Raw genomic sequence first — 20,164 nt, 5'->3', positions numbered from 1 at the left:
CTGTAAGAGGGAGTGGACCATCTGGCCTTACTGGGCTTCATCAATACTGGAATTAGACACCTAAGTCTGGGTTCTCCTTAAAGTAATGCTTGAGTGAAAGCCTATGTTCCCCATAGAAATTATCCAACTGGGCTTTGACAAGGAGGTGCCACCCAGCTCTCTGAATTCCCTGCCTCACAGACACTGACTATCCTAGCCCACTGCAGCATCTTCACTGTTAGCAAAAGGATGATGGGCTTTTGTATTGGCCTTTCTTCTTTCCTATTTATACCCCTTATTTTCACTTTTTTCTTTTCAGTCCACATTCCCACATAAAAGGCCCACGTACAGACCCTTGGTAAAATCCAGGGTGAGACACTGGATGTTGGTAATGATCCTAAAGGGCAATCCTTAGGATGGCATGATGGCTTGCTGGGAAACCAGCTTCATGTTCTGGAAGGTGCAGTCTCTCCCTGCCTTACTCTGCCTCCACAGTGTACCACTCGAGGAACTTGCTCATTTTACATAACGAAGCCAGCTAACTTTGAAAGCAGAAAATACAGATCAGAACTGTCCTGTATTTCCAGTTTGCATGTTAATGGGTGCTAAATGGGCTTCCTGATGGAGCTTTTTTATAGACCACCACTGTGGGTTGCACATTCACAAAATCAACTAAACCTGGAGTAACATTTTTTTTTTTTTTTTTATCTTTTGCATATGTGTGTGCTCTGTGTGCAGATGTCTGTGTGGAGGCTAGAGGGGGCTCTCTGATGTCATTTCTTAGATGCCATCTACCTTCTTTATGAGGCAGGTTTTCCTTCTGACCTGGAGCTCACCAAGTAGGCTAATCTGTCTGGCTAGCATGGGAGTTGCCTGTATATCTCAACAACACTGGGCTTTTTTGAGAACTGGAGTATGTGCTACCTCATTCAAATTTTTGTTTGGATTCTGGAGCTGCCTCTTAGGTCTTCATATTTGCAAGGCAGAAACTTTACTGACTTAAACCGTCTCCCCCATTACACCATAGAACATCTTTATATAATATATATATTCTGCTGAGCCATCTCAGCAGAATTAGCATGGCGACAGGACATATTTCAAGGGAGTGTCTTCATGTTGATGATTCTTCCCTTTTGATTCTTTTCACAAAAGGATCAGGTCCCACAAGAGTGATTATTAGCTAGTTTTTGCAACTTCTTCTTGGGAGTATTACTTCGGCTAAGAACAACCATATTTCATTGTTCTGCCATTTACTTATTAATCTGAAGACAATAAGGCAGTTCAGGGAAGACATTAAGCATCAATGAGTGAGATGCAGGCCTTAGAAAAACTCTTTTCAGGGTCCCTAAGTGAAGGGATGCCCCTTTCCTCTATAAATGGCAAAGGAATAGCCTACAGTCTAATGCATTCAGAGAAATAGGGGTTCAATATTCTCAAGCTACTTTATCTAAGTATAAGACCCTTTTGTGGGTTTTAGGGTCTCATAGATTTTTCTCTGAGTAGTCTGAGTATCAAAAAAGACTGAGGCTATGAGTTCAGTGTCCTCTGTAATATTTTAAGGACTACAATTAGATCTCAGGCCTGATTTTCAGCATGTTCTGCTGTAAGCAGTGAGGGTATCCTTACACAAACATAGGTGGAGCACACCTCTGCTGTGGGCTGGCATATCAGTTTTTCTGCTTTCAAAGTTTCTCATGTGGTTAAGAAAAGGTATCCTATGCCACAGTCTCTGTAATTATTACTCCAGATTGGTTCAGTCTCACAACCATTCTCTGTCTGTATTTTATCCTGGTCAACCATGAGATTGCTACTGAATTGGGGGATTATTTGTAGTACTGAATCTTTAGGGTTACTTTGTAGGGTCACTTGTGGTATCCAGTGTCCTAGTTTGTGTCCCCACAAAATATTTATTTGTTTATTTGAGTGTCATTCCAGAGAGGCAGAGTGAGGATTGATGAGAATCAACACAGAGGACAGGAAGCCAACACAAAACTGTGTTATCCTTCTCCTGCATTCTTGACTCTCTCTAGGAGAACTGGTGTTCAATCCTCAGGAACCTTCTAGAAGTCTTCTGGATTATATTTCAGAATCATCTTCATAAGTACAGAAAGAGAAAATAGCTGTCTGCTAGCTTCCACTCCCCACAGTTCAGAACTGTCCTGTATTTCCAGTTTGCATGTTAATGGGTGCTAAATGGGCTTCCTGATGGAGCTTTTTTATAGACCACCACTGTGGGTTGCACATTCACAAAATCAACTAAAGCTGGAGTAACATTTTTTTTCCACTTTAAAAAAAGCTTAAAATTTTCTTGGTCTTTTTTTAATTGTTGAAAAAAAAATCATCTTCATATAATATATTTTGATCCTGTTTTTTCCTTTCCAGCTCCCTCAATTCTCCACACATCTCTATCCACCCAATCTTATGTTTTATGTTCTCTTCTCTTTCTCTCACAACAAACAAGAAATAAAACCAAAGTCAACCCCCCCCAAAAAAAACAAGAAACATTCCTCACCCACAAAAAACCAAAAGCAAAATGAACAAGCAAAGACTACACACACACACACACACACACACACACACACACACACACACAAAAGGCAAAGCAAAATGAAACAAAAATGACTTTTGGGCATAGGGCCTGCCCTGGAGTGTGGCTGATAGGTCAAGTGAGACTCCATTGGAGAAAACTGATTTTCCATTTGCCAGAGGGGGCTAGCTAAAGATTTCTTTTTGGTTGAGGCATGGGACCTTGTGCCTACTTCCCCTTTCAGTCCTGGGACCCTGTTTGGCTTGAATCAGTTGCAGTTTTTGGGAGTGCTGCCACAGTCTCTGTGAGTTCCTATGGGCATCACTTCTGTTGTGTCTGGAAGAAACTGTCTCCTGCTGCCTTTTACAATTTTCCACCTCCTCTTCCACATAGATCCTTGAACCATGAGGAGAGGGGTTTGATGATGACATCTCCTTTAGCACTGAGTGCTCCAAAGAATCTCACTTTTTACACACTGTTCAGCTGTGGGTTTCTGTTAGTTCAAGCTTTGGTCTCACAGCACTGGCTAAAACAGATTCACAGCTTATAAGCTCTAAAATGGTGTCTGATATGCTTCACTTGAAACAAAGTAAGAACACAATTTAAAAGGCAGTTATGAGTTTGTTATCCCCAGTTAGTTGCATTCAATAAATAATGAATGAATAAAAGGCAAGAGCAAGAGCTGCACTTTCAGAAGTGGGTCTCATGCATATTTAAATGGCATAGCTCACATACTGATGGGATGGGAGTGCAGGGCCTCTGGGTGGTCTCTGGTCACGTTCTACAAAGCTTTGAGCTGTACTAACAGGGCTCTTAACTGCCTTTCTTAAAAACAGATTTTGGCCTACAGCCTCTGAAATCTTCCCAGTAATAAGGACATCAAATTACAATCCAGTGTACTTTCTCTCTGGGGACTTCCTTCCTACTTTGGATATGGTAGTGTGCTCTGGGCCCCCACTGCCCAGGTGGAATCCAGACTCTCTCATGAAAATATGTATGCAACATTTGGAGGATGGAGCAGACATGCTGTCTTTTGTTTCCTGATAACTACAACTGAAATCACTGAATAATAAAGACAAAATAAATACATGACTATGAGAAGTAGGGAAAAGGCAGACTAGGAGGGGCTCTGGGAGCTGAGGAATGATGTACTTTTGGAGATGCCACCTAGATTCTTATGTTTTAGGCAGTATGCTTCTGGAATGAATGGGACAGTTCACTCTCCTCAGGTAAATGACAAGGATGATCCTCGCCAGAGGATCTGATTAAAGGGTGGATAAAGGAACTTCTCCGAACATTTTTTTAAATATTATTACTTGTCATTTTGTGCATGACTGTGTGTGTGGATTCGTGTGTGCATGGATGTGGGTGTGTGTGTCTATTCTTGCACACCCTGAGATCAGATGAAGACATTGGGTGTGTTCCTTTACTGTTCTCCACCTTGAAGCAGGTTTTCTCACTAAAACTGCAGCTCACGGTTTTGACTTGGTGTAGTGGTCAGTACACTCTGGTGGTTTGCCTGTCTCAGATGCCAATGCTGGGGTCATAGGAATGTGGGGCCACGCCTGGCTTTCATGTTGGTACTTGGGAATCAAACTCAGGTCCTCATGCTGTCTCTAACACTCTTTTTCATTGTGCCATCTGAACACTGTGCCTCCCTGAACATGGGAGGAGTGTGTGTGAAAGGATGATGTAGGGGAATCTTCACGGTTGCTCAGGGCCCTTACTCTCTGTATCAGTGCTTCTTGGCTGCGGCACTGTGCTATGGTTTTGTAAGATGTTACTTTTGGGGAGTACAGGATACAGAGGATTTCTGGGAGCTCAGTCGCCCCCTCTCCCAGACAATGTCTCTTGTATCCAAGGTTGGTCTTGCTTCAACTCCCTAAGCTCTCAGATTATAAGAACTGGTGTTAGGTACTGCTGGAGATCGAACCCAGGGCCTCATACATCCTAGGCAAATACTCCACCAACTGAGCTACACCCCCAGCTTCCACATGACATCCTAAAGTAGCATTTTCTTTATCTCAGAATAATGTGAGTAGCAAAAGACCTCAAACAAGTTAGTCAAGGCTCATTTCTAGGCCTTAGATTTGCCATCTGTGGAGTGGGGGCCACTGCAAGGATTCCCCACAGCAAATGAGTATTCAGGTAAGGAAGGAAAAAAAGTCAAGAGAATCACGTAACATGGGCTGAGCTGGCTAGTGCTTATTGTTAACTTGAAGAAACCAGTAGTCAGTTAGGAATAGGAGCATCAAGTGAAGAATTGCCTTGATCAGGTTGGACTGTACCACTGTGGCCATTCACTATCTCTATACAGGTAGGCCAGGGCTATATAAAAACAGTAGCTGAGCATGAATGAGCTAGAGAGCAAACCATTAAGCAGCTGTCCTCCATGGTTCCTGCCTTTGTTCCTGCTTGAGTTCCTGCCCAGACTTCTTCCAGTGATGGACTGTTAGCTGGAACTGAGAGCAGAGCAAACCCTTTCCTCCCCAGGTTGACTTTGGCTGTGTTTATCATAGCAACAGAAAGCAATCTAGGACATCCGCATCTAACTCTTGCTTGCCAGCACTAAGAAGGGTTCCTCCACTAGGTGGCACATTTCATCCACAACATAGTTTCCTCATTTGACCCAATGGCCCTGGGCGGCCGGGACATTCAGGATGGCTGTTTACAGAACAGAAGCTGAACCTAGCTGGTTGTCTGAGGCCACAGTGTTAACAAGGGGCATAAATAAGACTTGAACTCAGGTCTTTGCTCTTCCAGCTCTGGAAGCATTTTGTTACTTTGTTCAGATATTGTTTGTTCCTCCAGCAGGGAGTTACTTTTGTAACAGAGACAGAGAAACATTGAGACAGGCATCTTGTAGCTGATCCTCTGACCCTGGGGAGTGCCCTGACCTCTGCACTGAGACATCGCTGAGGAAACAGGGTTGGTGTGGCCATCTCTAGAGACCAAAGGATCCTACTGTAAAAACAGTGTGCTGCTGCTGGTACACAGCAGGGACTTAATAAATCTCTGTGCTCTCCACATTTATGGCTCATTTGGGAGCCTGGAAAGCCTAGGGCAGGGGAACTTCACTGCCTTAGAAGGGTGGCTTTCTGCCCCTGAATAAAGCCCCCTTTATCCACAGGCGGTGCTAAGGGTTTTACTATTGGGAGAGCAAGCCCAGATGCTCAGAAGGCCCCTTTCCCCAGCAGAAACTTCAGAGGCCCCAGCTGGCCCAGGAGAGAGGATTTCATCCCAACAGCAGCAGTGATAAAGCTGGCAGGCGCCTGGCACACTTAGCATGAAGAGCAGGCCGCTTTATCAGTGGAACACCCAGCAGGGCTTCGCTAATTAAAACCACCCCAAAGTAAGCAGTTATTGATTTGCAAGGAAAGATTAAAACAGCTCCACGTAGAGGCACTTCTGTCCAGCCGTGCCGAACCCTGAGTCAGACTGTAGTCCTCGAGTTCACAACGGCTTTATTCCCAGGTGTTGGGGGCAGTGGTGATGGTGGTAGTGGGATGTCTTGGGAGACCCTGGAATCCTTGCCCTCCTGGATCAGAGGACACAGGGAAGAAGGTGACATGAAATCAACCATACAGATTGAGGACTTGTTTAAATTAAGGCAGAAGGAGACACACAAAGGGACAGTTATGGGTCATCATGGGAAGGCAGGATGGTGCTCACTCCTATTGAACCCAGGACCAACATTTGCCATGTGGTGGCCTTTGCCTGTACATGTGTAGGTCCATGGACAAGGGTACAGAGGCTCAAACAACACTATCTGTGACTAACACACATAGTGAGAATGGGGCCTAGGCCTGGATGCAAGTGTCTGAAAGTCTCCTTGGGTACTGACTTGGGCACTCTTAGCCCACTGTTCCTACTTGCATTCATGGAGGAGCAGGGCTTCAGACATTTTTCTGCTTCTACCTTTCCACTTGTCTCTGGGGCTCAGGCCAGCAAGGTCCTGAGAGTGAGGATGGGATCATTCCTAACCTATGCAGTTACAGTGGCTGGTAAATATGTGTGTGTGTGCATTGAGTCTTTCTTTCCTTGGGATGTCTAAGATTCTACTAGGCCATGGACAGATGCTTCAATTTCCAGAATATACTGGGATGGAGTTGGTGGTGTTCAATATCCATGTTCTAGCTTTGGCTTGGTCATGTGTGTGGTCCTGGGCACATGTCCCTCTAAGTCTCATTCATACCCTATGGAATGAAGATATCATAGGACCCAAATGAATACCGTGTCAAGCCAAGGCTTGTGTCGGGGTAGTGGGGGAGGTGCCTGGGATGGTGCATGTGGACACTGTGAGGTTCTGGAGATAGTTGGGTTCAAGGCTCCTCAGAGTGACATCTTGCTTGTTGGCTCATAGGGTCTCATCAGCCTCCCTTCTCTGTGCTGTGACAATGCCACCTTGTATGGAGAGCTTTCCTCTAGAGCCTCATTCCAGGCAGATGTTTTTATCTATCGGCCATAAAGTGGGACCAAGGAAGTATTTACAATCTTGACTATAAAGTAATATCAGCAAAGGCTATATTATTGGGTTCAGGCAGAGGTGAGCCAGAAGTTCAGAAGTTCAAGACCTCCAGGCATTTCCTGGGTGGCTGACAACCCTCAGTGCTAAAATGTGTAGGTACTCTGAGCCTGCAGAGAGACTCTCTGAGGCTGTAGACTCTCTGAGACTGCAGATGGCAGCTGTTGAAGTGTTAGGGACTGATGAGCCTCTGTGGGCCCAAATGGTACCCCCTAAACAGGGCCATGGGTTGGAATGGTGCTGCCAAAGGCCTTCCCTCAGTGCCGGGAGGGCAGGAGGGTATCTTGGGTATATAAAGAGAAAGGTAGGGCATGGTTAAAGAATCTTCTGAAGGTGATGGAGATGGTTCAGTGCCTTAAAGCAGTTGCCATGCAACCTTGAACCTGCTCAGTCTCTGGATACCACTGTGAATGGAAAGAATTAGTTCCTGGAATTTGTTCTCTTATTTCCACGTGCATACCACAGCTCTCACACCCATGTGCCCTCTCTCACACACACACGACACATACACTATGATAATAAAAAATTTTAAAAATAAGAGTTATCTGGGCTCTCTGTCCTGTGGGTCAGAGACCCATTTTTGTGGCCTTACTCCTCACTGGCTATTTAACATTGGGCAAGTCCCTCTACCTTTCTAAGTTCTTATCCTGTTCCTGGAGAGGATACTGTTTTAGGAATTGAACTCTTTTTCTGACACAGAAAGATAAAGCAGCCTAATGGCCTTCCTTTCTCATCCCTATCCTCTCTTATAGGGCCTCCAACTTTGCAGTTCCCATGAGTGATCTGAGGGAGCCTTGGAACTGGTGTAGCAAGTGAGGGGTAGAGAAAGGAGTTTGGCCTCCTCGGAATGAAGAACTGTTCTCTGGATCTAGTCTGTATAGTGTTAAGCTCTAACACCAGAGACAAATTACTTAGCCTCCTTGAGCTTCATCTGTCTCCACAGCATGATTAGGTACTTGCACTAATTTTGAAATACTGAGACTAAGCACCCAATATTAGCAACTGAAGGGTGGGAGGATTATCCTGGCTCACAGTGTCGGCTGCAGGAGTGGCCTCTGCAGCAGCTTGACTCATGGCACTGGGTGCATGGCAGAAGGTGTTCACATGGCTATGGGCCAGAAATCAGAGAGCAACAGACACATTCAGAGGCCTGCTTCCAGTGACCTACCTCTGCCGGCTAGGATGCACCTTCTAAAGTTTCCAGAACATCAGCAGCTGGGGCTGAGGGATTCAAACTTAAGCTTGTGGAGGACATTTCTGATTCAAAACATCAGAGTCTGTGCTCAGGAGATCATGTGTATCACCATGTGGGAAGCCGTAAACATGGGACAAGATGGAAGGGGAGGAATATGATGGAAAGTTGCCTTCTGGCCTCCACAGGTGCGCTGTGGGCATGCTTCTATTCACAATCACATAGATGAGCATGCACACATAAATAAACAAATAAATAAGTAAGCTAGCCTCAAAGATGGAATTTATTTTTTAAATAAAGAAAAGGTACTAAATAATGTCCTTGTTTGGATTAGAGATGGCTCTTCCTTTCAATGGTTACAATCCAGTTTTAAGAGGCATCTATATAAGAAAATGGTGCTTTGAAGATTAGCAGTTTTTTCCTCCTCCCTTTCCCACCTCACAGAGAATGGTCGTGTTGTAGGATCAGGAAGAAAGCCATTCAGAGCATGAAGCTCTGCTATGAGTGGCTGATGGCATGTTAATGTGTGAAACGTGTTGACCTGTGGAATACATTCAGCCTGTGTGCTGCATGTTGGGCCCTGTTTCAAAATGACAACAACAACAACAGAACCCCAAAACAGCTCCTCAGTCATTCATGATACACTTGGCAGTTCACGCTAAGGATAAGCAATGAAAGGCATATGTTCTGGATGGAGAGCTCTGAAGTTCAGGGGATTATGAGCAAAGACCACAACAAACACTTCCCTAGAACACGCACAGTAGCTATGACAACAGTTGGCACTTACTGGGTATCAGAAATGCCAGATGGCTCTGTTCCTAGCTTCCTGCCAACACTCTGAGAACACCAGTTCCCCTTTTGGGGCAGGAGGGGCATTCCACTATTTTTTAAAGAAGTGCTCACTTACCCAGACCTCATCTTTGAAAGTAGCCCTGACTTGAAGTTGTTAGATGGGAAACTGAGGCTGAGCTAAGCTATGCATGGCATTGTCAAGGACTGTGAGATCTTATTCGGCTCAATCAGGGAGCCCTTAAAGTAAGAACAAATGGGTCTTCTTTGAACATGTTGTAACGCCCCCATGTCAGAGCCTTTGCACCATAGAGATGGCATCGTGAGACAGCCAAATGCCTTTGGTCTCCTCAGGGCTAGCTTCTATCTGTCCCTTAGGCCTCAACCTGGGGCTCTGACCAGGCAGAAACTTTTTCTGGTTCCCTTGCCTTCCTTGGACCACCTTTTTTCATTGACTGCTGTGTCTGAATGTGAACTCCCTCCCACAGGCTCACAGATTTGACCACTTGGCCCCTGACCGGTGGTGCTATTTGGGAAGGTTGTAGACCATTTAAAAGGTGGATCCCCAGCAGAGGAAGTGAGTCACCAGGATTTACATACAGCCCGCCCATTCATGTTTACTCTTGCTTCCTCACTGTGGCCACCATATGACCAGCTGCCTTCAGCCCCTGCCACCACACCTTCCTTGCTGAGGTGGACTCTCTCCTCTGTCTGTGAGCGATAAACCTTTCTTCCCCTAAGATGCTGTTTATGTTTATATATATATATATTTACAGCAATGAGAAGAGTAATTGACACAATAACTCGTCACCCAGGTCAAACCTTCTCAGCTCCCTGAAGGGAAGAGTCTCTTAGTATTTCTGGTCTTCTGGGCATCTTCTACCCACGAGAATATGGGCATCAGGGTGGCACACTGACTTACCTGCCACTATTTATCTTGCTTAGATAGTGCTTGGGATATGTAGCTGTACCAGTGTTTGCCCGCTGACCATCTAATGCTCTCAGAGGGCCTGTCCCACTCCACCTGCTGGGCAGCTCTCTGCTTCCTGGGATGTTTGCTGAACCTCTTTCTACATAATTAGTTCACCCCCTTTGATACCTTCAGCAAAGTCTTTTCCCTTCACCTTTGGAAGTAAGCCCGCTGTGTCCTTTAGTTGGTGATCCCTTCTCTGACTTCTTACAGATAATTTTTATCCATTATTTCCTGTTTCTCTAGGCCATCTCAAGTGGGACATACAAATGGGGTCTTCCCCCCTGTCTTTTAAAGGTGACCCCTGATATCTCTGCTGGGGAAAGTCCCCACCCTAAGATCATGTAGGGCTTTGGAACAGGATCTCATTCAGTCTGAGGGACAGCGTGATGATTGGATCCATATTTGCCCAGCTTTGCTGTGTGTTCATGGATTCCTGGTGGGAAGATAGGTTCAATGGTCACAGTCAGAGATGCCTGGATGTCACTGAGTTAAAATCTCTTAAGGAGCCTGCTTTCTGTGCTGTGGACCTTCATAGAACCCGGGACACATGACAGGTCCCTTTCTTTAGGAGGGACACCTAGGTTCACAACTCCCCCACCTGTGTTCACTTGGGTACCTTTCATGAGGCACTACAAGAAGCCTGCATCCTATGGAGGGAGCCAGATGCTTAGGAACTTGAAAGTATAATATTAAGTAGGATAACTCAGGCTCAGAAGGGCAAATATCACATGTTCTCTCTCATATGCAGATCTTAGCTTCTAAGTTTCATATATGTACACTTAATTGGGAGTGTGTGTTGAGGATAGGAAACCAGAAAGAGGCCCGAAAGGCTAGGAACCGGGGCTTCAAAGGAGAGGGGAAGAGATTATAGAGCTCAATTGGTGTGAATGTGGAAGAGGCAGATGGTGGCATCACAAAGGTACAGGTGCAGATGGGGACAAGGAGATGGGGAGAGTTGAGAGTGAAAACTAAGCATGAAAATGTCACAAGAGAAGCAGTTACTGTGTATGCTGAATAAACATAAAGAAAACCAAAGGAAAGAAATCTTGTTCCTATGCTCCGGCCACCATCTTTTTTTTTTTTTTCCTCACGATTACTTCTGCCATTATGTCCCTCTTCAAACAACATCTTGGGATTCTTGGGGATAAGAATCACTGTGTAATTGTTTGGAGCTGTAAATGACTTAAATTGGTTAGGATTTTAATTGCCTCGAAATGACTTTATTACCTTCTGGTGATAAGAGGGCTGTAACCTCCCTCCTGAAGGAGAACGGACCCCACCCAGGGGTCACCCAGCGGTCAGGGCCCTCCTGGGAACAGCCTCATCTGGCAGAGGTGACTACACTGGCACCTGTGTGGTGTCCCCACTTCCTTCCACCGTCCTATCAGCTTCTTGGGGCCATGGCCAGATCCTGCCAATCTGCTAGTTCTGATCTCTCCCATGTAGAATACTGGGGCCTAGTCTGTTTTGTTTCTTCTAGTTGTGTAGAAAATCACAATAGTGGGAGTCAGAGTGACAATTGGATGTGGGATTAAAAGGTGACAAATTACAGAACAGAATTTTGCCATTCACCTAACGTGTGCCGAGCACTTTCTGTATACTGAACATGGTACAAAAAAGAAATTAGATACAGTAAATCCTATGAGGCTACACATATATAGTAAATACATAGACTATGACATATGCATTTATATCGTTATAAAACAACAATATAATTAATGTTTTTATATAACGTATGTTTTTACTAATTATAAATGATATAATTATGTTAACTGTACCACTATAATTTTGTGTATGTAGTGGGCCCAAGCTTTGGCATCTGGCAGAAATTAATTCTAAGTAAACTTTTGCTATGTGATGTTGTGCAAGCCACATTGCCTCTCTGATGTAGTGAGCCTGTGCCATTGGACTGCTGTGAGAATCACAGTGGGTGGCACAGGGTAGGGCTTCAGAATCAGGGCCATATAATCCCAGAGGAGGTTCACAGTGCTGTGGGAGTGATAAGGAAGAATCCTCAAAACATAGGGCAGCACTTATCTATAGTTTCTATCTATAAAGTAACTCTTTTCAAGTTCCAAAATCACGTGTATATAACAGCTATTAGACATTCTTTGACTGGATTATAAACAGGATTTTCTGATTTCAGAGAACAGAAGGATAGTGGGGATTTCCTTTGAGTGGAGACTTGGCACAGAAGTTGAAAGGCATACCCTCAGAGGGGTAGGCATTCCTGGCTGAGGGATGAGCAGGCCAAAGGGCAGAGATTGGAATGTTCCTGATTTGGTCCAGGGGCCTCAGTGATGACAAGTTCCCAATGCAGGGCTCTGAAGGGCATTTCCCAGAGAGGTGGGGACAGAAAGGGCCTTTGGGAATCTTCTTGGTTAGTTCTTGGGGTCAGACTTAAGTCTGTTATGCTTTACTTTCTGTACTGTCCCTGGAATTATCCTGGGGGCTGCTCAGACCTTGGCTTTTCTTAGTCTAGATCAGTGGTTCTCAACCTGGGGGTTGTGTATTAGATATACTGCAAATCAGATACTTGCATTACAGTTCATAATAGTAACAAAATCACAATTATGAAGTAGCAAGAAAAATTGTATGGTTGGGGTCACAACAACATGAGGAACTGTATTAGAGGGTCACAGCATTAGGAAGGTTGAGAACCACTGCTTTAGGTAGACAGGCAGATGTTGGAGCTTGGGCAGCTGTCTCAGAATGGCATCTGTCTTCACAGCATCCCTGGCTTCCTGTGTAACGCCCCCCCCCCCCGCCCATCTCTGCTCCAGGACCAGGAGCCTGTTTTTGAGAACTGTCTTTTCCATACAAGTTTTTTTCTCCCTCCCTTCCCTTCCCTTCCCTTCCTCTTTCTTTCTTTCTTTCTTTCTTTCTTTCTTTCTTTCTTTCTTTCTTTCTTTCTTTCTTTCTTTCTTTCTCTCTCTTTCTCTCTCTCTCTCTCTCTCTTTCTTTCTTTCCTTCTTTCCTTCTTTCTTTTCTTTTTCAAGGTAAGTGATTCCTGTGGTAATGGCCATGCAAGCTGCACACCTGTATAGTTCCAGTGTCTTTCAGTGAGACGGCATACCAAGACAAGAGAATTTCTGGAAACCTGTGAGCTAGCGCGCTGGTGTGTGTGGCTGTGAACATGAGACCCTGTGTCAAGCAAGGTTTTAGGGAAGGACAGACCTGTGAGGTTGCCCTCTGGCCTCCATATGCACAGGGTGGCTCATGTGTAACTGTCCACAGCATCAACATGCACACACATATCACACATACACAAAGACTAACCAATAAACAGCAACTCTTACATTCTCTCGCTGGCTTTATGTTAACACCAGGGCCTGTTAGAATTCTACTCAACAGAATGGTCTGTTACCATTCCTGATGACTATTACTCTGCACCTCAGAGCTCTTGGAGAAGCTAGGCAAAGGGGGCACCCCTTTCCTTGGGAAGAAGAAACACACTCACGGTTTTGAGCACCTTTTTGAGAGTTTTTTTTTTAACATTCCTGAAATGGAGTCAAGAACTCCCGTAATAGCACGCAGGGGCAGAGTAGCTGCTCTAGGCAGCTGAGGGATTGAAAGGGTATTTGGGAAAATGACCTTCCCCTTTCATGTTGTGCTCTTGCCATGTGCCACAGGCTCTGATGTAACCGTCACAGCCTCCCACAGAGCAAGAGAGTTATTCATGGGGAAGTCAACGGAGGGAACATGTCATTTTTTGCCTGAGGTTACATAGTTGGTAAAGATTTCAAACTGATTGCTTTATCCCAGAGGTATAATGTAGGGAACAGGAAGTCCTTGGGGGTAGGAGGAGTTCCCAGGGAGGAAGATGTTCCCCACTTTCAGCGTTTCCTATAGCGGTAAAGCTGAGCTTCTTGTAGTTGAGCAATTCAGGTTTCCAAGATGGGCAAGCTGGCTCAGAAGGTAAAGGCACTTGCCGAAAAGCTTATGACCTGAGTTCAATCCCTGTCTATCTTCATTTTTTAATTTTCTCTGTGTAGCCTTGGCTGTCCTGGATTCGGTTGGCCTCAAACTCTTCTCTGCTTAGCCATCGTTGCCTCTGTGGATCAGCTTGAACTCACAAGGCTCCACCTGCCTCTGTCTCCCCGGTGCTGGGATTACCAGCTGACGCCACATTTGAATTGGGACTACCACTGATAATCAATTTAGAAGCTACTAGAATACATTTCTTGCTAAGAATGCAGACAGAAAAGTGTGAATTCCTGGCAAAGGGCCACGAGGGCTCACAGGCTGGAGCAGCTTCTGCTGACATGACCATGGAAGTAGTTGGGTGGGCAGAAGGCATGTGACCTGGTGACCTACATTGGAGGGTCCGTCCAGAGACAACCGACCAATGGCAGGCTCGGAGATGTTGTGGAGGGCCCTGATTGGTCTCTCAAAGCCATGTACATCCTCTCTCTCCCAGAATAAAAGGGTCTGCAGCCACTCACCCTCGGTTTGCATTCACTAAACCCCCGGTGTCTGTGTCATGTCCTCGCCTCTCGCCTCCTTGGCCTGGACCTCCTGTTCTCACCTAGGGGCTGGATCCTTGGGAGGAAGACCAACAAGTAAGTTCAGCGGTAAAAAAAAAATGATGAGCATTACATTTGTATAACGGACTTCTGGCCATAAAGTGGGCACCTATACCATGATTTTGAATCTAAATGTCTCCAAAGGCCCATGTGTTAAAGGCTTCGTTTCTAACCTGTGGTGCTCCTGAGATGTGGCAAAACCATTAGAAGTTTGGGAAAGTTAGGTTGCTGAAAGTGTGCTTTTTGTTTTGTTTTGTTTTCAAGACAGGGTTTCTCTGTGTAGTCCTGGCTGCTCTGGAAATCATTCTGTAGATTAACTAGGCTTAGGCTGGCCTCAAACTCATAGAGATCTACTTACCTCTGTCTCCTGAGTGCTGGAATTAAAAGCATGCACCACTACCACCCTTTGAAGGTGTGCTTTTAAAGGATGCTAGGACCCTGGCCCCATCCTGCCTTTCTTTGCTTCCTGGAGGTTAGACAGGAATCAGGCCTCTACCACACCCTCCACTGTGATGTACTGTGCCACCACAGACCCAAAGCAATAGGGCCAGAGGACTATGATCTTCAACCCCTGAAACCTTTCCTCCTTATAAATTGTTTATATCAGGCCTTTTGTCACATGACACAACAGGTTATGAGCTACTTGCCTTTGGTGTAAACTGCCTTTTGTATTTCTCCATCTGCCCCAGCCTTCTCCTTTTCACTCACAGTTGTCTGGAGGTGGGGTTCCAATCCTCACCTTGGCTTCTCAGTACAGTACCACATCCTGTGAGCTGCAGTCTGTAGTTCTGGTATGCTGAGTACCCCAGGGCACAGCTGACACTGTTATCTTTAAGTTACAGATGCGAAAACTGAGGCCCGGAGACATGAAACCCTGGAGTCACAGAGCAAATTAGAGGGTATGCAGAGCTAAGTCCTAGGCTTTCCAACACTCGGCCTAACTCTGGGATAGGTCAGGGATCATTCCGATTTCAGGTGTTGTGGGATTCAGGACGCATTTTCTAGAACTTACTCTGGAGCTATACTCAGAGATCAACCCCAACTGCGAGCTGAAGGAAGCAGCAAGGACAGACCTGTGAGTCTTCTGGGCAGGAGGAAAGCCTGAGAGGCGGCCTCTCAGGGAGTAGGAATCTGTTGGGGTGGGGACCCCAAGCCATTGCCTGCCCAGTAAGGCATGAGATGCCAATGTCATTCCAGTGTCTGTCCACCCTTCACACCTCAGAGTCTCCCTGTTGCTCTTTACAATAGGTCAGGTGGGAGCCACTGCCTCCATCTTAGAGACAAGAAAAGTCAGACTCAGCAGGACATGTGGTCTGTCTAGGGCAGTGGTCCCCAACCTTTCTAATGCTGTGACCCTTTAATACAGTTCCTTATGTTGTGGTGATGTTTTGTTATTTCACTGCTACCTCAAAACTGTAAATTTGCTTCTGTTATAAATTATAATGTAAATAATTTTTTTGGAGATAGAGGTTGGCCAAAGGGGTCATGATCTACCAGTTGCGAACCACTGGCCTAGAGTCTCTCTGCAAAGAAACAAAAAACAGAGCAAAGGGCTTTTCCAGCACAGAGTGAAGCAGGCTGGCTGGGTCCTTTGTGCACAAAGAACTTTGCTGTCTTTCTTGTCAGTAATGCCAGGGAGGACGGGCAACACTCCTTCCCAGCCCACCAGGATGACAAAGACACTAAATGCTGTTTTAAATTAAAAATGTTTCTTCTATTTCTCTCGCATTCTGAGGTTTTTCATATCAAAGTCTTACAAATGTGCTAGACAAGGTCACAGACATCTGTTTGCAGGCAGAGGTCAGCATCACACTTTGGCTAACCTGGGCAGAATCCGCTCTGTCCAGCTTCACACTGTTTTCAAGTGCACAGTGCTCAGTGTTTAGTTCAGACATGAGTGCATGGGTGTGCAGCCCCTCCTGGGTCTCCACATGCCTTGTGCTTCCCCAAGACTCACCTCTCCTAAGTTAGGTAGAGGGGTGTCCTCAAAAAGTCTGGCTGGCTGCTGTTACAGAGGAGATCCAGCAGGATCAGAAGAGAGGAGCTTATTCTGGAGTTCAGTCCCAACCCTCAGGCAGCCAGGCCTCTCCACAAGGACAGTGACTGGCTGGTGAGATGTGTGCTCTCCTTTGCTGCCAGCACATCGTTCAGTGGCCAGCTCTGGGTAGCTTCCTGGGCTATGGGCCATTGATGGATTGCGGAGGGATTTTCTCTGAGGTCCAGGGCTGTCCGCCGTTGCTGAGAGAGGAGAGTACCTTGATCAGGAGGAGAGAACCCAGGCCCTATGTTGAAGTGGCACAGATGCTGCCCCACTTGGGGTGTGGAGGTGGCAGGAAGAAGGTAGGGACATAAGGTTGATGGGTGTGAGAGCCAGGCAGGGGCTGCAGATCCCACGGGTGCCATGGGACAAGGGTGATCTGGCCAGGGAACCAGCCTGGAATGAGCTGAGTCTGAGAGAGTGGGCAGCACCCTGTGGGAGGCATCAGCGTGGGCAGAGCAGGTGGTGTCAGGACAGGACCCTGTCAGGAGAGACCAGAAGGGACTGATGAGTCCTAACCTTTACTGAAGACTCCCTGCTGCCTCCTAGGTGCCTCCATGACTCAGATATCTGGTGTGACTACCTTGCCCTGCCTTGCCTGGGACTTTTAGCATCCTGTGCAGCCCACAAAAACCTACCTGGACCTAATTCTCACAGCATGAATGGCAACCATGTGCCTGGGATGTCACCCCAGTCCTCAGGGCTCCACTTCTTCAGTGGCAGGCCATGAATAGGGTGTTCCAGATCTTAGTCATTTCATCCTGGCAAAAACTTTAGGACTGACCTCTAAGGAGCAAGGTGACTGTTGAATGCCACACTGTGATGTGGGATCTGAATCAAGATTTGAAACTGGGCCATCTACTTTACGGATGACCACCCAACCCCTGTGTTCTGTGCTTTACCCTGTGATGGTTCTGGGAACTGTGAAGTTTTGTACAAGTGATAAAACCAGCCCCTCCTGTCACTCAAAGGGAGAGCCAGCCAGCCACTTGCCCCGGATGCCATTTTCCAGGCATCTCTTTGACCTTCCTATTTCTAGAAGGATTTCTATTGTGCCTGTTACTGCAGGCACCTCCATCAGGGCTTTCTCACACCAGGGCCTGGTTGAGGTGCTCCCAAGTGACTGTCTCTCCAGCCCCACTTAAGGACTGGGCCACTCACAGCCATGTCCATGTTTGAGGGCAGGGCCAAGCTGGCTGCACCAGGCTGCTGTGAGGTGCTGAGGCTTCCAGTCTTCTCCTGCTTCCTCCATTTGGCTCTCTGATTCTGAAACCAGATCTGTGGTCAGGGAAAGAAAACAGATGTGTGTAAAGGAAATACATTCCAACTGATACTTCTGGTATCTTTGCTGTAAAAGCAGAACATTGATCTGCATATCTCCCTCCCCCAAAGTCACATCATGGTAGGGGGAGCTGTTTGCATGTGAAGTCTGGAGACTTTAGGGAAGAGACTATCTTCAGGATGGAAATGGGGTGGGGGCATGAGTGATCACTGAGAAGGGCTGGGTGGGGTCTGCCGTGAACAGAGCTTAAAGGGGATCTTAGACCCCGTGAATAGCTGCCACCAGGAAATAGGAGCCTTCTCATCAGACTCATTCAGTTTCCAATGTGAAAAATCTTGATTTTTTTTTTTAATATGAGTGCATTTGGGTTTTGAAATACTGTGCAGGCCAAATAAAACCCATCTGTGGGTTATTTTTCACCAGCAGGCCACCAGTTTGCAACCTCTGTGGGCCACTTGGCATCTATAGGTTGAATATTGGCAGATCTCTGCATTCGTGGGTGCCCTGATGGTCTCTGACATGTAGCCATTTGTACTTGGTGATTCTGGGAGGCAGGTGTTGGATTTGAGACTTGATGGCAGGCACAGGTGATAAACACTCAGCTGGAGCACAGTTCCAAATGGGAGGAAAAGGGGAGCCAGCTAAGGCTGGGCTGGGCTCTAGCCAGAAGAAAATGAGGTTGATTAAAGAAGCGGGTTCCCTAGTAAGGGGAGCAGGGTCTGTCTCTGACATGAACTCTGTGGTTAGCTCTTTGATCACCTCCCCATGAGTGGGGAGCAGCCTCAGAGGAAGACAATGCAGCTAGTCCTGATGAGACCTGATAGGCTAGGGTCAGAGGGAAGGGGAGGAGGTCCTCCCCTATCAGTGGTCTAGGGAGGGGCATGGGAGGAGATGAGGAAGGGAGGGCAGGATTGGGAGGGCACGAGGGAGGGGGCTACAGCTGGGATACAAAGTGAATAAATTGTAATTAATAAAAAATAAATAAATTAAAAAGAGTGGCACATAGGGCTGGACCTCTGTTTTGATTTTGAATGAGAACAAATGAACAACTTTTTTTTTTTTTAATGATGGAGAAACCTTTGTGTTCAGAGAGACTGTCACAGCATTACAGTGGATATGACAGACTCTCTCATGCCAGTCTGGAACTTGTGAAACAGAATGTATCTAAAAGAGGACACCAGGTCTACCCTGGAGGTGACAAAAGGCTTATTGTGTCTCCAAGCATGGACACAGGAGTAAATACTCCAGCAGATTAGCCAGTTAATGCTGAAACCTTATCTCTGATCATAGATCCTTGGTCTGTCTACTTCTCCGCTTCTACCAAGGGGACATAGATGTGTTTTATATCTACGCTTGCTAACAGTACCCTGATAAGTACCTGCCATTCCAAATGTTTGAGTGGCCCTCAAACTGAGTGTGATTTACATAGTTTGAAATCACTAAGAAACCAAAAGAATAATTTTATTTTATAACACCTGCAAGATGTATTTAAAAAAACCAAATTTCAACACTTGTAAATCAAGTTTTTTGGAATGTCAACATGCTCACTTCTTTCTACCTTGGCTTGTAGTTGCTTTCAGGCCACCATGGCAGAGGAAATGGCCCTCTCTGACCGTGACTGTACATCTAGCAAAACCCGAAGTGATTACTCTTAGAAAAATTGTTGGTTGATCCCAGTCCTCGCCTGTTATGGCGGATAGTGTGACTAACCTTTAGAAGCACGAACAAGCCAGGAGAGAGGGCGTGGGGACAGAAATGGATGGAGAGCATGTTGCCTCCCCAAAGGAGAGGCTCCTTACTAAACGAGGTTGGTCTCATTTCTTGGGAAGTAACACTTGGCTGTGATGACTACTCATGAGAGGAAAACCAATGGCAGTTTCAGATGGGGCGGTCTTGGAGGGCCGAGGACCCAGCAGGAGACTGGCTGGAAGGTGGCGTACCTGTACTCGAGCTTCGGGCAGGTTAATCCTGGAAGCCAGCTGGGTGCGAACGTGGATGTCGGGGTAGTGGGTGAGGTGAAAGAGCTTCTCCAGCTCCTGTAGCTGCTCCGTGGTGAAAGTAGTGCGAACTCTCCGTTTATTCTTTTTTTCCTCTGTTGGAAAAACCATGCAACTTGGGTCAGTGACTTTGATGTCAGCCCCTTGGGGAGATGTTCATGTTGCTTTGTTCTTCCTTCTCCGAACCTGTGGTTACTGCTGAGTCTTGGTCCCTGGTTTCTTGGAATTGGAGAACATTGTCTTGTAGAAGAATTGTCTTCTAGAACACCCTCTGGGCTGACCCTCTTCTCCACATTGAAGTCAACTTAACCTTCTAGAAAATTCTCCAATTCTGTG

At 46.2% G+C, this 20,164-nt stretch overlaps 1 protein-coding gene across 1 annotated transcript in view; it reads right to left on the bottom strand.

The window, feature by feature from the left end:
- Positions 1-16,719: 16,719 nt before the first annotated feature.
- The window catches only part of Isx (intestine specific homeobox), a 176,713-nt gene continuing 173,268 nt past the window's right edge, over positions 16,720-20,164 (bottom strand). The window contains exons 5-7 of the mRNA XM_060363328.1: positions 19,772-19,923; positions 17,711-17,827; positions 16,720-17,030 (exon numbers count right to left, since the gene is read on the bottom strand). Of these exons, the coding sequence (XP_060219311.1) occupies positions 16,794-17,030; positions 17,711-17,827; positions 19,772-19,923 (506 nt within the window). The 3' untranslated portion in view covers positions 16,720-16,793. The remainder of the gene's footprint in view (positions 17,031-17,710; positions 17,828-19,771; positions 19,924-20,164) is intronic.

This window comes from Meriones unguiculatus, chromosome 10 (assembly GCF_030254825.1).
Source record: "Meriones unguiculatus strain TT.TT164.6M chromosome 10, Bangor_MerUng_6.1, whole genome shotgun sequence".
Lineage (NCBI taxonomy): Eukaryota > Metazoa > Chordata > Mammalia > Rodentia > Muridae > Meriones > Meriones unguiculatus.
Note: the sequence above shows the minus strand (reverse complement) of the source record. Positions and strands in the feature narration are given on the sequence as shown.